This window comes from Anolis sagrei, chromosome 8, assembly GCF_037176765.1.
Source record: "Anolis sagrei isolate rAnoSag1 chromosome 8, rAnoSag1.mat, whole genome shotgun sequence".
Classification (NCBI taxonomy): Eukaryota; Metazoa; Chordata; class Lepidosauria; order Squamata; family Dactyloidae; genus Anolis; species Anolis sagrei.
Genome location: NC_090028.1, coordinates 44,092,236 through 44,111,323, shown reverse-complemented (window position 1 = coordinate 44,111,323; position 19,088 = coordinate 44,092,236). Strand labels below are relative to the sequence as shown.

At 44.6% G+C, this 19,088-nt stretch overlaps 1 protein-coding gene across 2 annotated transcripts in view; it reads left to right on the top strand.

Annotated features, from left to right (window-relative positions):
• RANBP10 (RAN binding protein 10) overlaps window positions 1–19,088 on the top strand; it is a 54,214-nt gene that overhangs the window by 5,613 nt on the left and 29,513 nt on the right. For both annotated transcript variants that reach the window (XM_060787824.2, XM_060787823.2), the window contains exons 2-3: window positions 792–903; window positions 11,066–11,118. In XM_060787824.2, coding sequence (XP_060643807.2) covers window positions 792–903; window positions 11,066–11,118 — 165 coding nt within the window. The remainder of the gene's footprint in view (window positions 1–791; window positions 904–11,065; window positions 11,119–19,088) is intronic.

Below are 19,088 nucleotides of genomic sequence, written 5' to 3'. Positions count from 1 at the left end.
GTGTCATCAGCAACCATACCATTGTATTACAATTTTAACAGAACAAAACAAACACACAGATTAAAAAGAAAACACATAGCTTTTGCAGACTTGGTAGTTGGTTAAATGTCCTTTGACCAGTATCTGGCCACCTGGAGTGCCTCTGGTGTTGCCTCTGGTGTTGCATCATGTGGCAGGGCTCAGGTTGCATTGCAGCAGGTGGTCAGTGGTTTGCTCTTCTCCGCACTCGCATGTCGTGGATTCCACTTTGTAGCCCCATTTCTTGAGGTTGGCTCTGCATCTCGTGGTGCCAGAGCGCAGTCTGTTCAGCGCCTTCCAAGTCGCCCGGTCTTCTGTGTGCCCAGGGGGGAGTCTCTCATCTGGTATCACCCACGGATGTAGGTGCTGGGCTTGGGCCTGCCACTTTTGGACTCTCGCTTGCTGAGGTGTTCCAGCGAGTGTCTCTGTAGATCTAAGAAAACAGTGGGGTACAAATAAAGTATTATTATTATTATTATTATTATTATTATTATTATTATTTTAAGCAGAGAAGCATCCTTTTCTGAATTTCAGTGAAAAATTATTCTTGCTCCGTTCTGTTCTAGTTTGATAACTATCATGGCGAAGTACTGTATTTCTTCAATTCTAAGATGCACTTTTTTCCATCTCTAAAAATGGCCTGTGTCTTAGTATTGCAGGTGCATCTTATGTATTTTTGTTGATTAAGGTACATCTTAGAACTGATGGTGTCTTACAATTGATGAAATGTGATAAAAAGTGTTCTCAAAAACACCCTTTTCCTTTTTTTCCAGGACATGGGAAAAATCACAAGGATGCTGCCTCAGTCAGGGCTACCCATCCCATTCCTGCAGCCTGTGGTATTTATTATTTTGAAGTGAAGATCGTCAGTAAAGGTAGAGATGGGTAAGTACGTGCTTCTGGCCCACCCCAGGCAATTTCCCTGTTGTGTTTTTCAGGAAGTTTGGCCCCAGTGCTTGCACTTAGACTAGACCGGGGAGTCTTGGCAGGTTTGATCTAGGGCAAAACATGGTTGTTCTCTGTAGCTTAGCCTATTGTTCCAGTTTAATTTTAAAGTAGAGACTGACAGTTTAAATCTGAAGCACAGAAAAGTGTTTCTCTGTGTTTCAGTTGGTAAAATACAACTTATGATTCAGCTCTAGTTCAAGTTAAAAAAACCAGTTTGACTTCCTGTCATTGAAATGCCAACCTAGTAATCTATATTGAGATGAAGCATCCTTATAATGTTGCCCTCTTTGCTGGCTGTTGTGTAATTATACCAAGCTTGCATCTTAACATTCCAGTGTGGCTTGTTTAGAGCGTTGAGAAGGAAATCTAACATGGCAGTGTCTATAGGAGAAAAATCTCCACAGAGCTGAGTGTAACTGAGCTGTTGTTTATTTATGTATTTATTGAAAATAGTCATATGTCAGGATTCCCTGCTACTAGTTTCTCAAGGCAAATGATAGAGGTGGCTTGTGCTTGGTGCTTCTGTAGGTGACCAGTAAAATGTATTAGGCAGTGAGGACTGCATATCCATACTCCTCAATCCATAGGAGAAAGACTCCAGTTTGTTCATCATTGCGAAAGGTTTTGATTAATCTTATTGTCTCCAGATTTCTTATTTTAGTCTGGGTTTTTTGATAATGAAATTTGGTATTTATGCTGTTCTGTTGGAGGAAAAAAAGGGGGTTTGGGAGAAGAAAACAGGAAAAAATGATTTTGAGTGCGAAAAGAAGGCTATATGTAGAACTCATTTGATATCCATACAATTAAGAGCAGTTGTGAACTCTTGAGATATGCTTCAGGTCCAACCTGTCTTCAAGACTGCATCTCCTACGAACCGATGTGGGTCTTGAGATCTGTTGGGGAGGCCCTTCTCTCAGTCCCACCCCCGTCACAGGTATGGTTGGTGGAAACGAGAGAGAGGGCCTTCTCGGTGGTGGCTCCCTGGCTCTGGAATGCCCTCCCTAGAGAGATTTATTTATTTATTTGTCGTGTCATCAGCAACCATTGTATTACAATTCTAACAGAGCAAAACAAACACAGAGATTAGAAAGAAAAAGAAAAGAGGGGAAAAAACCCACACAGATTTTGCAAATTTGATATTTGGTTAAATGTCCTTTGACGAGTATCTGGCCACTTGGAGTGCCTCTGGGGTTGCCGCAAGAAGGTCCTCCATCGTGCATGTGGCAGGGCTCAGGGTGCATTGCAGCAGGTGGTCAGTGGTTTGTTCTTCTCCGCACTCGCATGCTGAGGATTCCACCCTGTAGCCCCATTTCTGAAGGTTGGCTCTGCATCTCGTGGTGCCAGAGCGCAGTCTGTTCAGCGCCTTCCAAGTCGCCCAGTCTTCTGAGTGCCCAGGGGGGAGTCTCTCATCTGGTATCACCCATGAATTGAGGTGCTGGGTTTGGGCCTGCCACTTTTGGACTCTCGCTTGCTGGGGTGTTCCAGCAAGTGTCTCTGTAGATCTAAGAAAGCTATTTCTAGATTTAAGTCGTTGGCGTGCTGGCTGATACCCAAACAGGGGATGAGCTGGAGATGTCTCTGCCTTGGTTCTTTCACTATTGGCTGCAACTTCCCGGCGGATGTCAGGTGGTGCAATACCGGCTAAGCAGTGTAATTTCTCCAGTAATTTCTCTTAGAGAGATTACATTAGCCCAAATCTTCTGTTTGAGCCTAAAAACATGGCTATTTACATGGGCTTGTGACCTGGAGTAATGTACTATGGTCATGTGATGCTGTCGACCATTGTTATTTGGCACTTTAGCTCATGTTTGAAGAAACCCAATGACCCACAGGTTTGACTGTGTTTATCCCAGGTTATCTGGTAGTGCGGACTCATCTAATCCAGTTCAAAGCAGAAAACCTGGGATCAGATCCTGGGATATAAGGCCTGTCTGGAAAAGCCCCTGGTTCTCAATTAGGCTTTTTTTGGAAAAACAGTAGTAAATACATAACAATGTTCTGTTTTTCCTGCACTCAAATCACAGATGCAGAATTCCTAGGCAGCTGTCACTGAGAGATGTGTTGATCATTTGTGGAAAACTAGAGAGAACTGTTCAGAAACTGGGATGCTTGATGTTGGAACAACAACTAATTTGTGTTTAAACTCTTGATTTAAATTCCTGGTTTAAACTGGATCCATTTATTCATTTCACCAGGCCAACAAAATATGGGTTATTTGTACTTGTCCTCCATGTTAGAATATACTTGATGTCACAAGATTCTGGAAAAGATGTAACAAAGCATAAATTCCTGTAGCACATAATCTATGTTCAGAATTCACTTGTTTGGCTTATATACACTCATGTTTATTCATCTTTTTAATTGGGCAACTAACATCAGAAGCGACTGTATGATTGTGTTAAATGTGGATTCCATACCTTCAGGGAATTAGACATTACTCTTGACAATATTTCATGTTTGTGATGACATATTTTTACCTCATTGGTCCATTAATCCAAAACATCTCAGATTTAAACAAGCCAGGGTTTCTAATATTACTAATGGAGTAAAAATTGGGGGTGAGGGAGGAGAGCCTGTTTTGCTCCCAAATAGTCAGATCCCCTAGGCCCGTGGTTCTCAACCTTCCTAATGACGTGACCCCTGAATACAGTTCCTCATTTTTTGTGGTGACCCCCAACCATCACATCATTTCCGTTGCTGCTTCCTAACTTTCATTTTGCTCCTGTTATGAATCGTCATGTAAATATCGGATATGCAGGATGTATTTTCATTCACTGGACGAAAATTGGCACAAATACCCGATACACTCAAATTTGAATACTGGAGAGGTTGGGGGAGGGATTGGCGTTGTCATTTGGGAGTTGTAGTTGCTGGGATTTATAGTTCACCTACAATCAAAGAGCATTCCGAACTCCACCAACAATGGAATTGACCCAAACTTGGCACATAGAACTCCCATCACCAATAGAACATACTGGAAGGGTTTGGTGGGCATTGATCTTGAGTTATGGAGATGTAGTTCACCCACATCCAGAGAGCCCTGTGGACTCAAAACAATGATGGATCTGGACCAAACGTGGCACGAATGCTCAATATGCCCAAATGTGAACACTAGGGATCTAGGGAAGTAATGCTACCCATGCTCTATTCCGCTTTGGTTAGACCACACCTGGAATATTGTGTCCAATTCTGGGCACCACAGTTCAAGAGAGAGATTGACTCTAAGCTGGAATGTGTCCAGAGGAGGGTGACTAAAATGATCAAGGGTCTGGAGAACAAGCCCTATGAGGAGCGGCTTAGGGAGCTGGGCATGTTTAGCCTGAAGAAGAGAAGGCTGAGAGGAGACATGATGAGGGCCATGTGTAAATATGTGAGAGGAAGCCACAGGGAGGAGGAGGGAGCAAGCTTCCTTTCCGCAGCCCTGGAGACTAGGACGCAAGGGAGCAATGGCTTCAAACTACAAGAGAGGAGATTCCATCTGAACATGAGGAAGAGCTTCCTGACTGTGAGAGCCGTTCAGCAGTGGAACTCTCTGCCCCGGAGGGAGTGTGGTGGAGGCTCCTTCTTTGGAAGCTTTGAAGCAGAGGCTGGGTGGCCATCTGTCAGGGGTGATTTGAATGCAATATTCCTGCTTCTTGGCAGAATGGAGTTGGACTGGATGATGGCCCATGAGGTCTCTTCCAACTCTAGGATTCTATGATTCTATGGTGGAGTTTGGGGAAATAGACCTTGACATTTGGGAGTTGTAGTTGCTAGGATTTATAGTTCACCTACAATCAAAGGGCCCCTTGAACCACACACAGGTTGTTGTAGTACTTCGAAGAATGAGGGCTAAAAATCTAGGTAAAATAGAGACTTAGAACATGCCTTCAAAAAGAAAAGTAACAAGTTTGAGCGATGCCATTACCGTGTTAAAGGGATTTTCAGGGATTATATTCATCACTTCATTTGACATATATTTTAAAATAAGATATTATTCAGGATAGCCTAAGGATCTCAGGTTGTATTTTGTTGAAATTGAATGACTAGTGCCTAGGGCAGACGTAGAACATAATACCAGGTGCCAGAGTTCTGGTGATGAATTTCTTAAGCAAGAAGAGTCTCTAAGGAGTTTGGTCTTGACCGCTGAAAACCAGTCTTCTGAATGTCAGTGGTGGGCGATTACGGAAGTCATGGGTTCATGCCAGCAAAGTGCCCGTTATCTGCAATAAGAAGCAAAAGCGGATGGACATTGGCTCAAGCAGTAGCTCAAAGGAGCGATACAGGCACGGAAAGGTGGCTCAAGGGGCAGTTCCCAACAAAGGAGACAGATCCCAGACGGTGTTCCTGGGTTATATGTTTTTGCGTGGTTTCCTACAAGAAGCAAGCTGTTTTATGCGCCCATGCCTCCCCATTTGAGCATGCTTCTATAAGTCAATATATACTACAGTGCTTATTTCAGATTTGGTGACAAGAGACAGTTGATTTGATAACAAAGAACTTATTTTTAAGCAATATGTACAGTATGTCTTTTCATGCAATAACTGTACAGTTGGTATGTTTATTTGCTGGGTTGTGGGTTGGTTTTTTTAGGTAGGAGCACATATAAAGTTCATATAAAGTTCTAGCATGGTCATGTAAACCACTGAGCTGCTAACTTGCTGACTAAAAGGTTGGTGGTTTGAATCTGGGAAGCGGGGTGAGCTCTCATTTTTAATTTGCCAACCTAGCAGTTTGCAAACATGCAAATGCGAGTAGATGAGTAGGTACCGCTTCTGTGGGAAGGTAATGGCGCTCCATGCAGTCATGCTGGCCACATGACCTTGGAAGTGTCTACGGACAATGCTGGCTCCTTCAGCTTAGAAATGGAGATGAGCACCAACCCCCAGAATTGGACACAACTGGACTTAATGTCAGGGGAAACCTTCACCTTTTTACTTAACTGTAACCAAAGTATTAGTGCTGCAACCTGGCTGTGATGTCGTTGTTGCTTTGTCAATTTGTCAAGTAATGATCTCCCAATGGAGTGAGTCAAAACCTTCTGTCATTGCAATGGGACTAGTAGTAGCCCTGTCCCATGGTATTCTTGGGAGTGAGATAGCTTGATAGGACTTCTATATAAAGCTGTGTGTCACAGCATGATGGCTGGAGAGTTCTCTTAGTTTGTTGTGCCCAGAAATAGCCTTGTGCGAAGGGAGTGTTTATGCCAGTCTGTGAGAACTGCCATTCTTTCGAAGAGGATGAGCTATTCATATAATGATCTGTGTTACTGTCACTTAATTTCTGCAATGCAGTGTTTATAAAGTGATTGGATTCTTCATATGAAGCATTCTCTCCTGACATTTTGCCCAGATCTATGGCAGGCATCCTCAGAGGTTGAGGGGTCTGTTGGAAACTAGGCAAGTGAGGTGTATATATCTGTGGAATGATGGCCAGGGTGGGAGAAAGAACCCTTGTCTGCTTGAGGCAAGTGTGAATGCTGCAGTTGGCCACCTTGATTGGCATTTAATGCCTTGCAGCTTCAATGCCTGGCTGGTTGCTGCCTGGAAGAATCCTTTGTTGGGATGTGTTAGCTGGCCCTGGTTGGTTCTTGTCTGGATTTCCCCTGCTTTTTGCTGTTGTTCCCTATTTGCTGTCCTGAACATGTGGACAATTTCAATAGAAAGGAAGAAACCATGAAACTGAACAAAATCTAGCTATTTGTTTATTTATCAAGTCATCAGCAACCAGTCAATTATATTACACTTCTAACAGAGCAAAGCAAACAAACAGACAAAATACAAAAATACAGAATACAAAATGTGTGAGTTGGGTAGCTGATTAAATGTCCTTTGACCAGTCTCTGTCCCCTTGGAGTGCCTCTGGTGTTGCTGCAAGAAGGTCCTCCCTTGTGCATCATGTGGCAGGGCTCAGGTTGCATTGCAGCAGGTGGTCAGTGGTTTGCTCCTCTCCGCACTCGCATGTCGAGGGTTCCACTTTGTAGCCCCATTTCTGAAGGTTGGCTCTGCATCTCGTGGTGCCAGAGCGCAGTCTGTTCAGTGCCTTCCAAGTCACCCAGTCCTTTGTGTGCCCAGCGGGGAGTCTCTCATTTGGTATCAGCCATTGGTTGAGGTTCTGGGTTTGAGCCTGCCACTTTTGGACTCTCGCTTGCTGAGGTGTTCCAGCGAGTGTCTCTATAGTTCTTAGAAAACTATGTCTGGATTTAAGTCATTGACGTGCTGGCTGATACCCAAACAAGGGATGAGCTGGAGATGTCTCTGCCTTGGTCCTTTCACTATTGGCTGCTACTTCCCGGCGGATGTCAGGTGGTGCCATACCGGCTAAACAGTGTAACAGTGTAAAATCTAGCTACCAATATTTTCAAAAAAACCCTCTAAAATCAGGAGAGTAAATAAACCAGAGGCCTCAACCTCTGAGGATGCCTGCCATAGATGAGGTGAAACACCAGGAGAGAATGCTTCTGAAACATGGCCAGACAGCCCGGGAAAACTCAGAGCAACCTACTCCTTCTCATTCTGCAGCCGGAGAGAATGGGGTGGGAGCTCCTTGAGACCCGCCAGAATTTATTTATTTATTTATTTATTTCGTGCATTTCTACCCCGCCCTTCTCAACCCCCGAGGGAGGGGGGACTCAGGGCGGCTTACAAAAGGCACAATTCGATGCCAACAACAACAACAAAATAAAACATGTAGCAATTATATAACAATTAAAACTATCAAGTTATACTGTATATCACAATCAATAAAACCAATCTAGTGCTCAACGTTCGCCAGCTCAGAGTCTGTAAATTCACTCCACATTGTCAAATCCTATCAATTCTAGTCGGCGCTTGTCCTTTGTCTATCTGCCAGATTACCCAAAAGCCTGGTCCCAAATCCATGTTTTTAATTTCCTTCTAAAAGAGAGGAGGGATGCCGATGACCTAATTTCCCCAGGGAGTGAATTCCACAGGTGAGGGGCCACCACCGAGAAGGCCCTGCTCCTCATCCCCACCAACCTCACTTGTGGTAGAGGTGGGGCTGAGAGCAGGGCCTCCCCAGAAGATCTTAAACTCCAAGGCGGGACGTAGAAGGAGATGCGTTTGGACAGATACGCTGCGCCAGAACCGTATAGGGTTTTGCACTTTGAATGGTGCTCGGAACTGGATCGGCAGAAGGGAGGGAGGCAAGCAAGCAGGATGATCCAGGAGAATGGCGGAGGCAGGCATGGCTGAGCATCTGGTTCCTGTGCAAAATGGGGTGGGAGTGCAGATCCCCACCTTACTTGTCCAGCAGTCGGGCGTTTTCAATCCCAACCTCTTGCAAAGCCTGCCTGGCTCTCACAGAATTCTACAGAGACCCCTAGTTTAGAAGCCCTGGCCTAAAATGGGCAAGGAATTAAATGCAAGATTGCAGTTTATCTATCTATCTATCTATCTATCTATCTATCTATCTATCTATCTATTTATTTATTTACTGCGCTTATATACCACAATCTCAGCCCAGGGGCGACTCATTGCGGTGTACAACATAGAAAACAGGTGCAAAATACAAGACATAGTGTAAAAATAATTCATCATTATCAAAAACATTATCATTATCAAAAAACATCCTAATCAAAAACATCAAACATTACTAGAAAAGCCATTCCGTGTTGTCTCATCGTCAAACCCACAATCCGATATCATTTCCGTTGTTCCATTCCTATGGTCAAATTATCAATTATTGCACTTCTTGTTCAAATGCCTTCTTAAAGAACCAGGTCTTTAATTTCCTGCGGAATATCAACAGGGAGGGAGCTAGCCTGATGTCCACGGGAAGGGTGTTCCACAGTTGAGGAGCCACCACCGAGAAGGCCCTATCTCTCGTCCCCGCCAGACGTGCCTGTGACGCAGGCGGAATCGAGAGCAGGGCCTCCCTGGAAGATCTCAAAGTCCTCGTGGGCTCATAGGTCGAGAAGCGGTCAGTTAGGTATCTTGGGCTATGTAAGGCATAGCTCCCCCTTTGAAGACCTTTTGGAGCAAGGACTTCCATGTCTACGGCCAAACTCTCTTTGCAGCGGCAGCTGAAAGCTACCCGTTCCTTTTCCTAGACTTGAACCCCCAGGAGAACCACAAAGCTCAACGGTCAAACATTGCAGCATAAAAAGGCAAACAGTGGTGGGAGCCCTGGTTGGCAGGGACAGAGATCACTCCTGCTCGTTAGAGATAATTCACGCAAACTATCTGGCAGGCAGGGACGCTTGCTTAGTCACGGAAGAAGGACGTATCTTGTGTCCTGGTGAAGACAGATCGCCCGTGTGGGGCTTCTTCTGTGAAGGGACTTTTTCCAGATGATTCTGAATTGGAAGCGTCACAGAGCCAAGTTGAAGATGAATTGAGCTGGTCATTGAACACAACTCTTAGCCAATTATGACACACAGCTTTTTATATCTGAATGCTTAGACCCAACTAACAACAGTAGAAATGGGTTTCATACTCAATAGTTCAAGCACTAGTTCTATGTTGTTGTTGTTATTATTATTATTATTATTAACTTTATTTGTACCCCGCTAGCATCTCCCGAAGGACTCAATGCATCTTACAAAGGCCAAGGCCTCAACACAACAAAATAACAATACCAAACCTAAGGCAAATTGAAAACAATTAAAGCAATATAAACAACAAGCAATAAACAATACGCTAAGACACAATAAAACTGGGCCGGGCCAGAGTAATGGGTACAGGATTAAAAGTGCTGATGTGACAGGTGGTATATAAGGCTTATAGGGCAAGTGCAGTGTGCGGTGTGCTTCTGGGACTTGGTATTGGAGATTTCCTGTTCTGGGAAGGCACATCGGAACAGCCAGGTCTTCAAGTTCTTTCTAAAGACTGCCAGTGTAGGGGCCTGTCTAAGATCTTTGGGGAGGGTGTTCCAGAGTCAGGGGGCCACCACGGAAAAGGCCCTGTCTCGTGTCCACACCAAACGCGCTTGCGACGCAGGTGGGATCACGAGCAGGGCCTCTCCGGATGTTGCAGTTGTTTTGCTTTTTAAAGAAAACAATCAGGCTAGTGGCTGCTCTCCCAGTGGCTGTCTGGCCAGGTGACCAAGGCATTTATGTTGACTCTGGAAGAAATCTGATCACAAGCTCCACTTACTGATGAGGTCTGTCAGCCTGTGATTGTGCCTGATGATCATGTTGGGAATGGGGATGATGTTCATGTTCATGTTACTGAAGGAAATGAGGATGTTGACCCGGTTTCTGGGCCCGGATCTGGGGATGACAGGCCAGAGAAGTTGCTACAATGGATGCCCTGAATGGAGTTTAAAGGACCGGTCACAGAAGCCTGAGTTGCTGCAAGAGGATTCTTAAGGTCTTGAGCTTGAGAAAGGCTTTGCACCACAGTTCTATGATCCGTTATCTAGGAACAAAGTTGATTTCGATTTCCTCGGTGCAGAAGTTAATGAGGGGAGTGAGGCCTTGAACAAGAAAAGATGTTTCAGTAAACAAAGACAGTCCATACAACAATTAAGACAATTTACTAGAGTTTAACAGAAGTTGGAAGTGAAACCGAAATTAAGAAAGAATCTGTTCCTAGCTATTTGGGAATTAGGGCAGGATTTATCAGTGATTAGTGAAAAATATTGCTTCAGTTGAAGCAATGTCAAATTCACATCAAGTTCCCAGTGTCAGGGTCTACCTATGGAATATGCCTCTGTTTATTTATTTACTATGCGTCTATACCACCATTCTCAGCTCGAGGGCAACTCATGGCGGTTTACAAAACTGCACAATTCGATGCCCACAACAGTACAAAAATAGTTTATGCTCTGTTCATGGCTTCAAGTGCCTTTGCTTCTGTTTTGTTTATGAATTCTAGTGCGTAATTTCACGGATGTCTTTAGACTCTGTGTTTCTGTTTCCTTTTATATCGATTGGATTCCTTTTTGCGCTTCTTATAATCATAAATAAACTGCTTGCTGATTTTACCCAGCTGGTGTGGTGTGTGAAGTCAGAGGGGATTCTGCTCTGGAGTACGACAACGGATAACTTTGACTTTCTCCTGTTTATATTTGCTTCCAATATGGAAGAGCAGCACTGTGTGGGGTTACTTGATTGATTCCTTGTTTACTGAACTAACAGAATTCTGTTTGTTTGAAGGTACATGGGGATAGGACTCTCGGCCCAAGGTGTCAACATGAACAGACTTCCTGGTGAGTCACTGCTAAGAATTGTTGGAGCCCTCTCCATGCTGTACTTATCGTCACCATTACACTGATGTTATCCATTTCTCAGGGCAGGGGAAGGACAATCTGCCATGGGCCATGCATGGATTCTGGGGGCTGCGTATTGTTGGGGAAGTATTCCCTGAGTCGAGGCTTTGTTCCCAAAATGAGATCTGACCTTCTTGTCCTGTTGTAGTAAATGGGTTGCTTTTGGGCCTGAGGACATGTGGCACTTGCTCCAGAAACAAATGGTCTTGACTGTGAGAGCCGTTCACTGACTGTGAGAGCCGTTCAGCAGTGGAACTCTCTGCCCCGGAGTGTGGTGGAGGCTCCTTCTTTGGAAGCTTTTAAGCAGAGGCTGGATGGCCATTTGTCAGGGGTGATTTGAATGCAATATTCCTGCTTCTTGGCAGAATGGGTTGGGCTGGATGGCCCAGGAGGTCTCTTCCAACTCTTAAGATGAACTTCCTGACTGTGAGAGCTGTTCAGCAGTGGAACTCTCTGCCCCGGAGTGTGGTGGAGGCTCCTTCTTTGGAAGCTTTTAAGCAGAGGCTGGATGGCCATTTGTCAGGGGTGATTTGAATGCAATATTCCTGCTTCTTGGCAGAATGGGGTTGGACTGGATGGCCCATGAGGTCTCTTCCAGCTCTTTGATTCTATGATTCTATGAATGTTATGATAAGCTTTAGCTTTTTTCTTTGTTGATACTTAAAACTTGAAACTTTGGGGTTTTTTTTACTGTTATTCTTGGAAACTAGGAGTGAGTGATTAAATAGCCATTATATAGATGTTTTTGACTGAAGCTTCCAGCGTTCTTTCTCATGTGCTGATCAGGGGGGTCAGGAATTGCAGGTCAACAACAGCTGCAATACTATTGTGAACCATCTACCTATTTCATCTGAAACATGCAGTGTATCTTTTGTTGTGGTCTAGTTTCATTCAACTGTGGACTGTCACCTGATCTGTTGAAAGGTGAGTGCAGTATTTAGTACAGATAGGTATCCCAGTATTCTTTCTGTTTCCTTCTACGTTGTGTGAAGGTTGATTCCTTCTTCAAAATGTTTCAGGGATAGGCAACCAGCTTGTCCCTGACCTAGCATTCCCCAGAAGCTATGGCTTACACCTCCCGGCAGCCAAAGCTGGTCCAGTGAGGAATTGCAGAGGCTGTATTTCAAAACAATGTGAGGGTACTAGATTGGGGGACTCTGCTCTCAGGTTCATTTTGTCTGGGCCTTCTCTCCGTGATGGCAATGGAACTAGACATTGGGGTTTGTGTGAAGATGGTGTCAAGACCCAGAAGCCTTTAAACAATGCCAGACACAAGATAAGGTTCAAACACAGCTTTATTGCATACAAACAGACCTGCAAAGCACTTAACTCCAGTGCTAAGGGTCTCAGGAGTGATTTGGCATCAAAAAGAAGTTGTTTCAAGAAACAAAAATATAATCTGGATTATAATGCTGCCTTATAATCCGGGTTAAACAAAAACTGAAGCAAACTGCTTGAAAATCAAAATGGTATCAAAACACAGTCCCAGAAGCAGGAAAAACGTGGTTTCAAAACTAAGAAATGTTTCAGTCACAAAGATATTAAAGTCCAAAGTCCAGTAAAGCCAAAAGCGTAGTCAAACCAGTCCGTGGTCAATCCGTTGGTAAACAAGGCTGGAATGCTGGAATCTCGAGGAAACAGGAGTACAGGAACACACGAAGCTGTAACCCAGGACCCAAGGTAGAAAGTTGGCAGCACAAAGAATTATGTCCTATAAAGACACTTTGCCTTCTGCGAAGTACAGTCCAAACTGAACCCCCTTTTATCTCAAAGTTCTTCCTCAGAGCTTGATGAGCTCCCCACCCTCTCGTCATCACTATCAGCTGCCCCCAAGCCTGCAGCTGAGTGCCCATCCCTCCACCTCTGCCAATTACTGTCAGGGTTCAGATCCTGCCAAGAGTCACCTGGCTGCCAGTCCCCAGTGAACCCCTCAAACTCCTTGCTAGAGGTGGGCTGATTACAGATGTCCCTTATTTGCTGCACACGGATCCAATTCCTCCTCCTCCCAGACCCAGAACGCCTCTCAAATCCCAGAAAGTCTTCCTCGTCAGTTGGTGCACTAAGTATTTCCTGAATACTCTTCCTTTGTAATTCCCCCTCAGACTCTGGCTCACGAGCAGCCCTTTTTACACCTCTGCTTACTTCCCCATCCCCCATCTCACAATCGGAGAAGCCTGGAAACGTGTCAGTATCACTTGGATCCATAATGATGCGCTGACAGTGCTGTTCTCCCTCCGACTCCAAAGTAGACCTTTCCACTCTGCTACTAGGAGTAGCAACTCCGTCAACACGCTGAACTACAACAGATGGTGTTGGGAGGATAGCACTTCCATATGATTAGGCTTTTAATACCATCTTTCAAAATTATGCTGAACAATAATATCCCATCACTGAATGGTCAAACTAATGACTAGTTGCAACACCTGGCTAACTGTTAGGCAGTTTGGGAGTTGTAGCGCAGAATATCTGGAGAGCGCTAGGGTAGGGAATGGTGTTTTATGTACTCTCTGTATAGCCCCCTCCTTCCTACCACAACAGAATTTCCCTCTGATTAAGAAGAACAATGCTTCTGGAACATGGCCATCCATCCTGAAATACTTACAACAACCCAGAAATTCCCTCGCTGGGGATTTTCTTCTCAGACACTTTTGGTAGTGATAGAAAGCAACTGTTGGGACTCAGCCTGTGTGTGAACTTGAGCCTGAATCTTTGATTGTGTTGTCTAATGTGGATAATATTGATGTAATGATGATAATATTGATGTAAACGTTGATAATATTGATGTTTTGGTTTTTTTTTGTTTTGTCGTGTCAGAGCAACCAGTCCATTATATTACATTTCTAACAGAACAAAGCAAACAAACAGAAAAATACACAACTTGTGAGTTTGGTAGGTGGTTAAATGTCCTTTGACCAGTATCTGGCCACTTGGAGTGCTTCTGGTGTTGCTGCAAGAAGGTCCTCCATGGTGCATCATGTGGCAGGGCTCAGGGTGCATTGCAGCAGGTGGTCAGTGGTTTGCTCTTCTCCACACTCGCATGTCGAGGATTCTACAGTACTTTGTAGCCCCATTTCTGAAGGTTGGCTCTGCATCTCGTGGTGCCCGAGCGCAGTCTGTTCAGCGCCTTCCAATGTAAACGTTGATGGGCCCAGTTTGGACAGCGAATCTGAAGTGATCAATGAGGCCGAGGCTCAAGATGGAGACACTTTGGGCAGTAAAAATCCTTCAGGCTTTGATTTAGAGGCTTCAAGGGAAAAGCCAAGTTCTCATGAGAAAATTCCTGTCAGTCCAAGGAAAGAAAATTCACTCCCTTCTGCTTCTGGCCCGAGCTTGCAAGATAACTTGACACCTGGTTGGGTCAACGATAATAGCCGCAGTTTAGAGATAAGCCAGAACCGCAGGGAGACTCAATGTTTACGTAGGTCCGAGAGAATCCGACAACTGAAACCAAATATTAGAGTTGGCCGGAATCAGTTTCTGGGATTTAAGAGTGGCCGTGAGGGGGACTTCCTCAGACCAAGCATCGTTTAGTTTCAAGTACAAAGCTCCAGGGTTTTCCAGTTTCCAGTGGCCTGGTCTCCAAGGGAATTTTTGGCTTCAAGTGAGATTTAGCAAGGGCTACTCTGTTCATGGATTTCTATTGAGAGTTTTCTGGATATTACTGTTTTGGATTTTCTGCAAGCTTTCTGGACATGGCTGTTTGCTGTTTCATTTTTACTTCTTTACCTTTGGACTTCTATCTATTTTATGTTCTTCATTCAATAAAAGGGGATTGTATTTTTCCTAAACCAAGGTGTGGGGGTGTTAATGACAAGAGGGCCCTGTTTCCTTCGCTGGAGTGCAACAGCAGCAATGGCACCCATTGTGAATTGGGCTCACTGTGACTCTATATTTGGTTTATAACTGTACTGCTATTTCTCAAATGGTGTATAATAATAATAATAATAATAATAATAATAATAATAATACTTTATTTGTACCCTGCTACCATCTCCCCAAGGGACTCGGTGCGGCTTACATGAGTCCGAGCCCAGAACACAGCAACAATAAAAGCAAAAACAACAATAATACAAACAGTAAATAAAATTCATAACAGAATTTATTTATTTATTTTATTTATTTACTTTACTTCTATATGGCTGTTCTCAGCCCGAAGGCGACTCACAGCGGTTCACAACAAATACGAACAGCAAAAATTCAGTGCTACAGTATAGAAACAGTTAACAACCTCACACATTACACAATTAATAAACAGTTACTACAAAACCCATTCACTGTCGTCTCATCATCAAAAACATGATCCAGATTCGTCATCCATTGTTCCATTCCAGTGTTCATTAACCAATCATTGCACTAATTATTCGAACGCCTGCTCAAACATCCAGGTCTTCACCTTTTTGCGGAATACCATTAGAGATGGTGCTAGTCTAATGTCCGTAGGAAGGGCGTTCCACAGCCGAGGAGCCACCACCGAGAAGGCCCTATCCCTCGTCCCCTCCAGCCGAGCTTGAGAAGCAGGCGGGATCGAGAGCAGGGTCTCCCCGGAAGATCTCAAACTCCTGGTGGGTTCATAGGCAGAGATGCGGTCAGATAGGTAAATAAGCAATAAACATTAACAATAGCACGACAACATTTAAAAACTTTAAAACTTATTTAAGTTTAAAAACTTATGGCTGGGCCAAATGTAATAATTTAAAATTTAAAATATGCTGGACATGGCAGGTAAAATATGATTAAGATAGGATTTTCAGAAAGTGATGGGCGTGCAAACAATCCTAGGTCATTAATAAAGTGCATTTAAGGACAGATTGCTGGGAGTTTCTTATTCTGGAAAGGCACATTGGAATAACCACGTTTTCAGACGCCTCCTAAAGACTGCCAAAGTTGGGGCGTGCCTACTATCCTTAGGGAGTGAATTCCAGAGACGAGGGGCCACCACTAAGAAGGCCCTCTCCCTCATCCCCACCAGTCGCACCTGCGACAGAGGTGAGAGCATGAGCAGGGCCTCTCCAGATGATCGGAGCGATCGTGTGGGTTCGTACACAGAAATGTATCCTATTTTCCTCGTACTGCCCTGATCTGAAAATGAGAACCGTTCAGGGTCCAGAGGCCATTGGTGGAGAGGTGGTGCAAGGCACCATCCAAGCCCTCTCCACAGGTTGAGGAGATATGATAGCCATGTATAAATATGTGAAAGGAAGCCACAGAGAGGAGGGAGCAAGCTTGTTTTCTGCTTCCTTGGAGACTAGGACGCAATGGAGCAATGGCTTCAAACTCCAAGAGAGGAGATTCCATCTGAACACGAGGAAGAACTTCCTGACTGTGAGAGCCGTTCAGCAGTGGGACTCTCTGCCCCGGAGAGAGTGTGGTGGAGGCTCCTTCTTTGGAAGCTTTTGAACAGAGGCTGGATGGCCATCTGTCAGGGGTGCTTTGAATACAATATTCCTGCTTCTTGGCAGAATGGGGTTGGACTGGATGGCCCAGGAGGTCTCTTCCAACTCTTTGATTCTATGATAGGTGACTTCCAAAAGGGTGTGGTGGTCAAGCAGGCCCGGAAAATGCTGGGGATTCCTTGCTGAGTTGTCATATGGGTGTTCCCTGCAGAAACTCCTGTTGCAAATGCCTGATGTTGTTCATCTTTCTTAAATTAGATGATTGCGGCTTTCAGGATGAAGTAGGTCACTCTGTGTCTTCTCACTCGGAACAAGGAAGGGAGAAGTTGTTTCCAGGTGGAGATGTTGGCTGAACGTCCTCTGAGTCAGTCTAGATCAAGGTGTTGACAAGACTTGGGGCAGTGTGTGACATATCACAAAGAGATGCTCATCCTGTCACGAGCCTGGGCAAGACTTTTGGAAGCCGCCTGTAGACTCCCTGAGATGGTGGAGTGTGTTTTGCAGCTCATTTCTTGAAGCAAGAAGGAAGCCTTTGCCTTCTGACCGCATGACATAACGGCAGCGCTGCTCTGAGATGTGCTGCTTGCCAAAGAGAAATAGCATCACTCAGGCCGCCATATGGTTTGCCAAATTCCACTTTTCATTACATAGATTTAGCCATACATAAACTAGCTTCAGCGTAAGCAGATGGAATTTAAGTCCTCCGGGGAATCCCCGGGGAGGAATTGTTGCTTAGGGAACACAAAGCAATTTCCTCACGGTTTGGATTAATATTGCCAGGACTCTTTGTCCTGGACATGTCCGTCGTCTCACGGGGTGGTTATTTTGGTCGCTTTCCTCATGGAGTGAGTGAGACCTGGCTGCTTGGCTCGCCCGTGAGCGCCTGTGGAATATATTTAGTCCATGATGCTCTGTCTGTGGTTAGCGTAACATGATGCTTCAGTTCCTCCTGGACTGGAATCTGGGGTTTACATTAAGAGAGATGGAAAAAATGCCTGTTGCATGGGGCCAAGCACACACTTTCTGGAAGCTCGACAACAGCTCGTTTTGTGACTACAAGGGGCTTCTATTAGAGCCAAGAGGCCTTTTCTGCAGCCACGGAAATCGATCCTTTCAGGATCCATCAGCCTTCCAATGGGACGCGAGTACTTATTCCGGATATGTTTCTTGGCAAGCAGCAGGAACCAGAAAGCGCTGAAGGCAACGGCCAGAGGAAACGAGCAGTTGTTTCAACACACTCAGGGATTTTTCTCTCGATTGAAAAACACACTTGTTTAATGGCACTTTGGGGCACTTTCTCTCTCTTTCTTTGCTTCTCAAACGCAAGCCAGAGAGACATAGAATAGGAGAAGGGGAGGAAGGCTGGGATCTTGTGCTATGTCAGCACCTACCTACTAGGAAAAATAGACCTTTAGGAACCCCCCTATGAGTGGCCATGCTGTCCCGGGGGAACAGGAGTTTGAGATCTTCCATTGAGCAGGCGTTTGAATAATTAGTGCAATGATTGGTTAATGAACACTGGAATGTACCAGGAGTTTGAGATCTTCCGGGGAGACCCTGCTCTCGATCCCGCCTGCTTCTCAAGCTCGGCTGGCGGGGACGAGAGATAGGGCCTTCTCGGTGGTGGCTCCTCGGCTGTGGATTGCCCTTCCTACGGACATTAGACTAGCACCGTCTCTAATGGTATTCCGCAAAAAGGTGAAGACCTGGATGTTTGTGCAGGCGTTTGAGTAATTTAGTGCAATCTGGTAATGGAACATAGGAATGGAACAATGGACGACGAACCTGGACTACGCTTGGATGATGAGAAGATTGGGTACGGTTGTTTTTCGTAATAATTGTGCATTGTAATGGCTTATTGGTAATTTATGGATAATGTGTTAAGTCAATTGTTCTATGTTGTATGGAACCACTGCTGTTTCTACTGTTTTTACTGTTTGTGAACCGCCGTGAGTCGCCTTCGGGCTTGAGATACATCCGTATAGAAGCAAAGTAAATACATAAATAATTAATAATAATAATAATAATAATAATAATAATAATTTATTTGTACCCCGCTACCATCTCCCCAAGGGACTCGGTGTGGCTTATTTATTATTATTTATTTGGGGTTCTTTTACCCCGCCCTTCTCACCCCGAAGGGGACTCAGGGCGGCTTACAAAGGCAAGGCACACTTTAATGCCTGCATCATAAAACAATCATACACAAAATTACATCAATTCACAGTTAACCACAGTTCATGCATTATAACCATAAAATCAATAAAATCAATAAAACCAATACAAACCCAATTTCACCTCTTACATGGTTCGCTAACTCATAGATCTAGTTTTTCGTTCCATTTCATCAGTCCTGTTATTCTTGCTCGCCTGATTGTCTAATTTAATTGCCAGAGTGCCCACAGGCCTGGACCCATAACCACGTCTTCACCCTCCTCCTAAAGGCGAGGAGGGATGATGATGCCCTGATTTCCCCCAGGAGTGAGCTTACATGAGGCCGAGCCCAAAAACAACAAT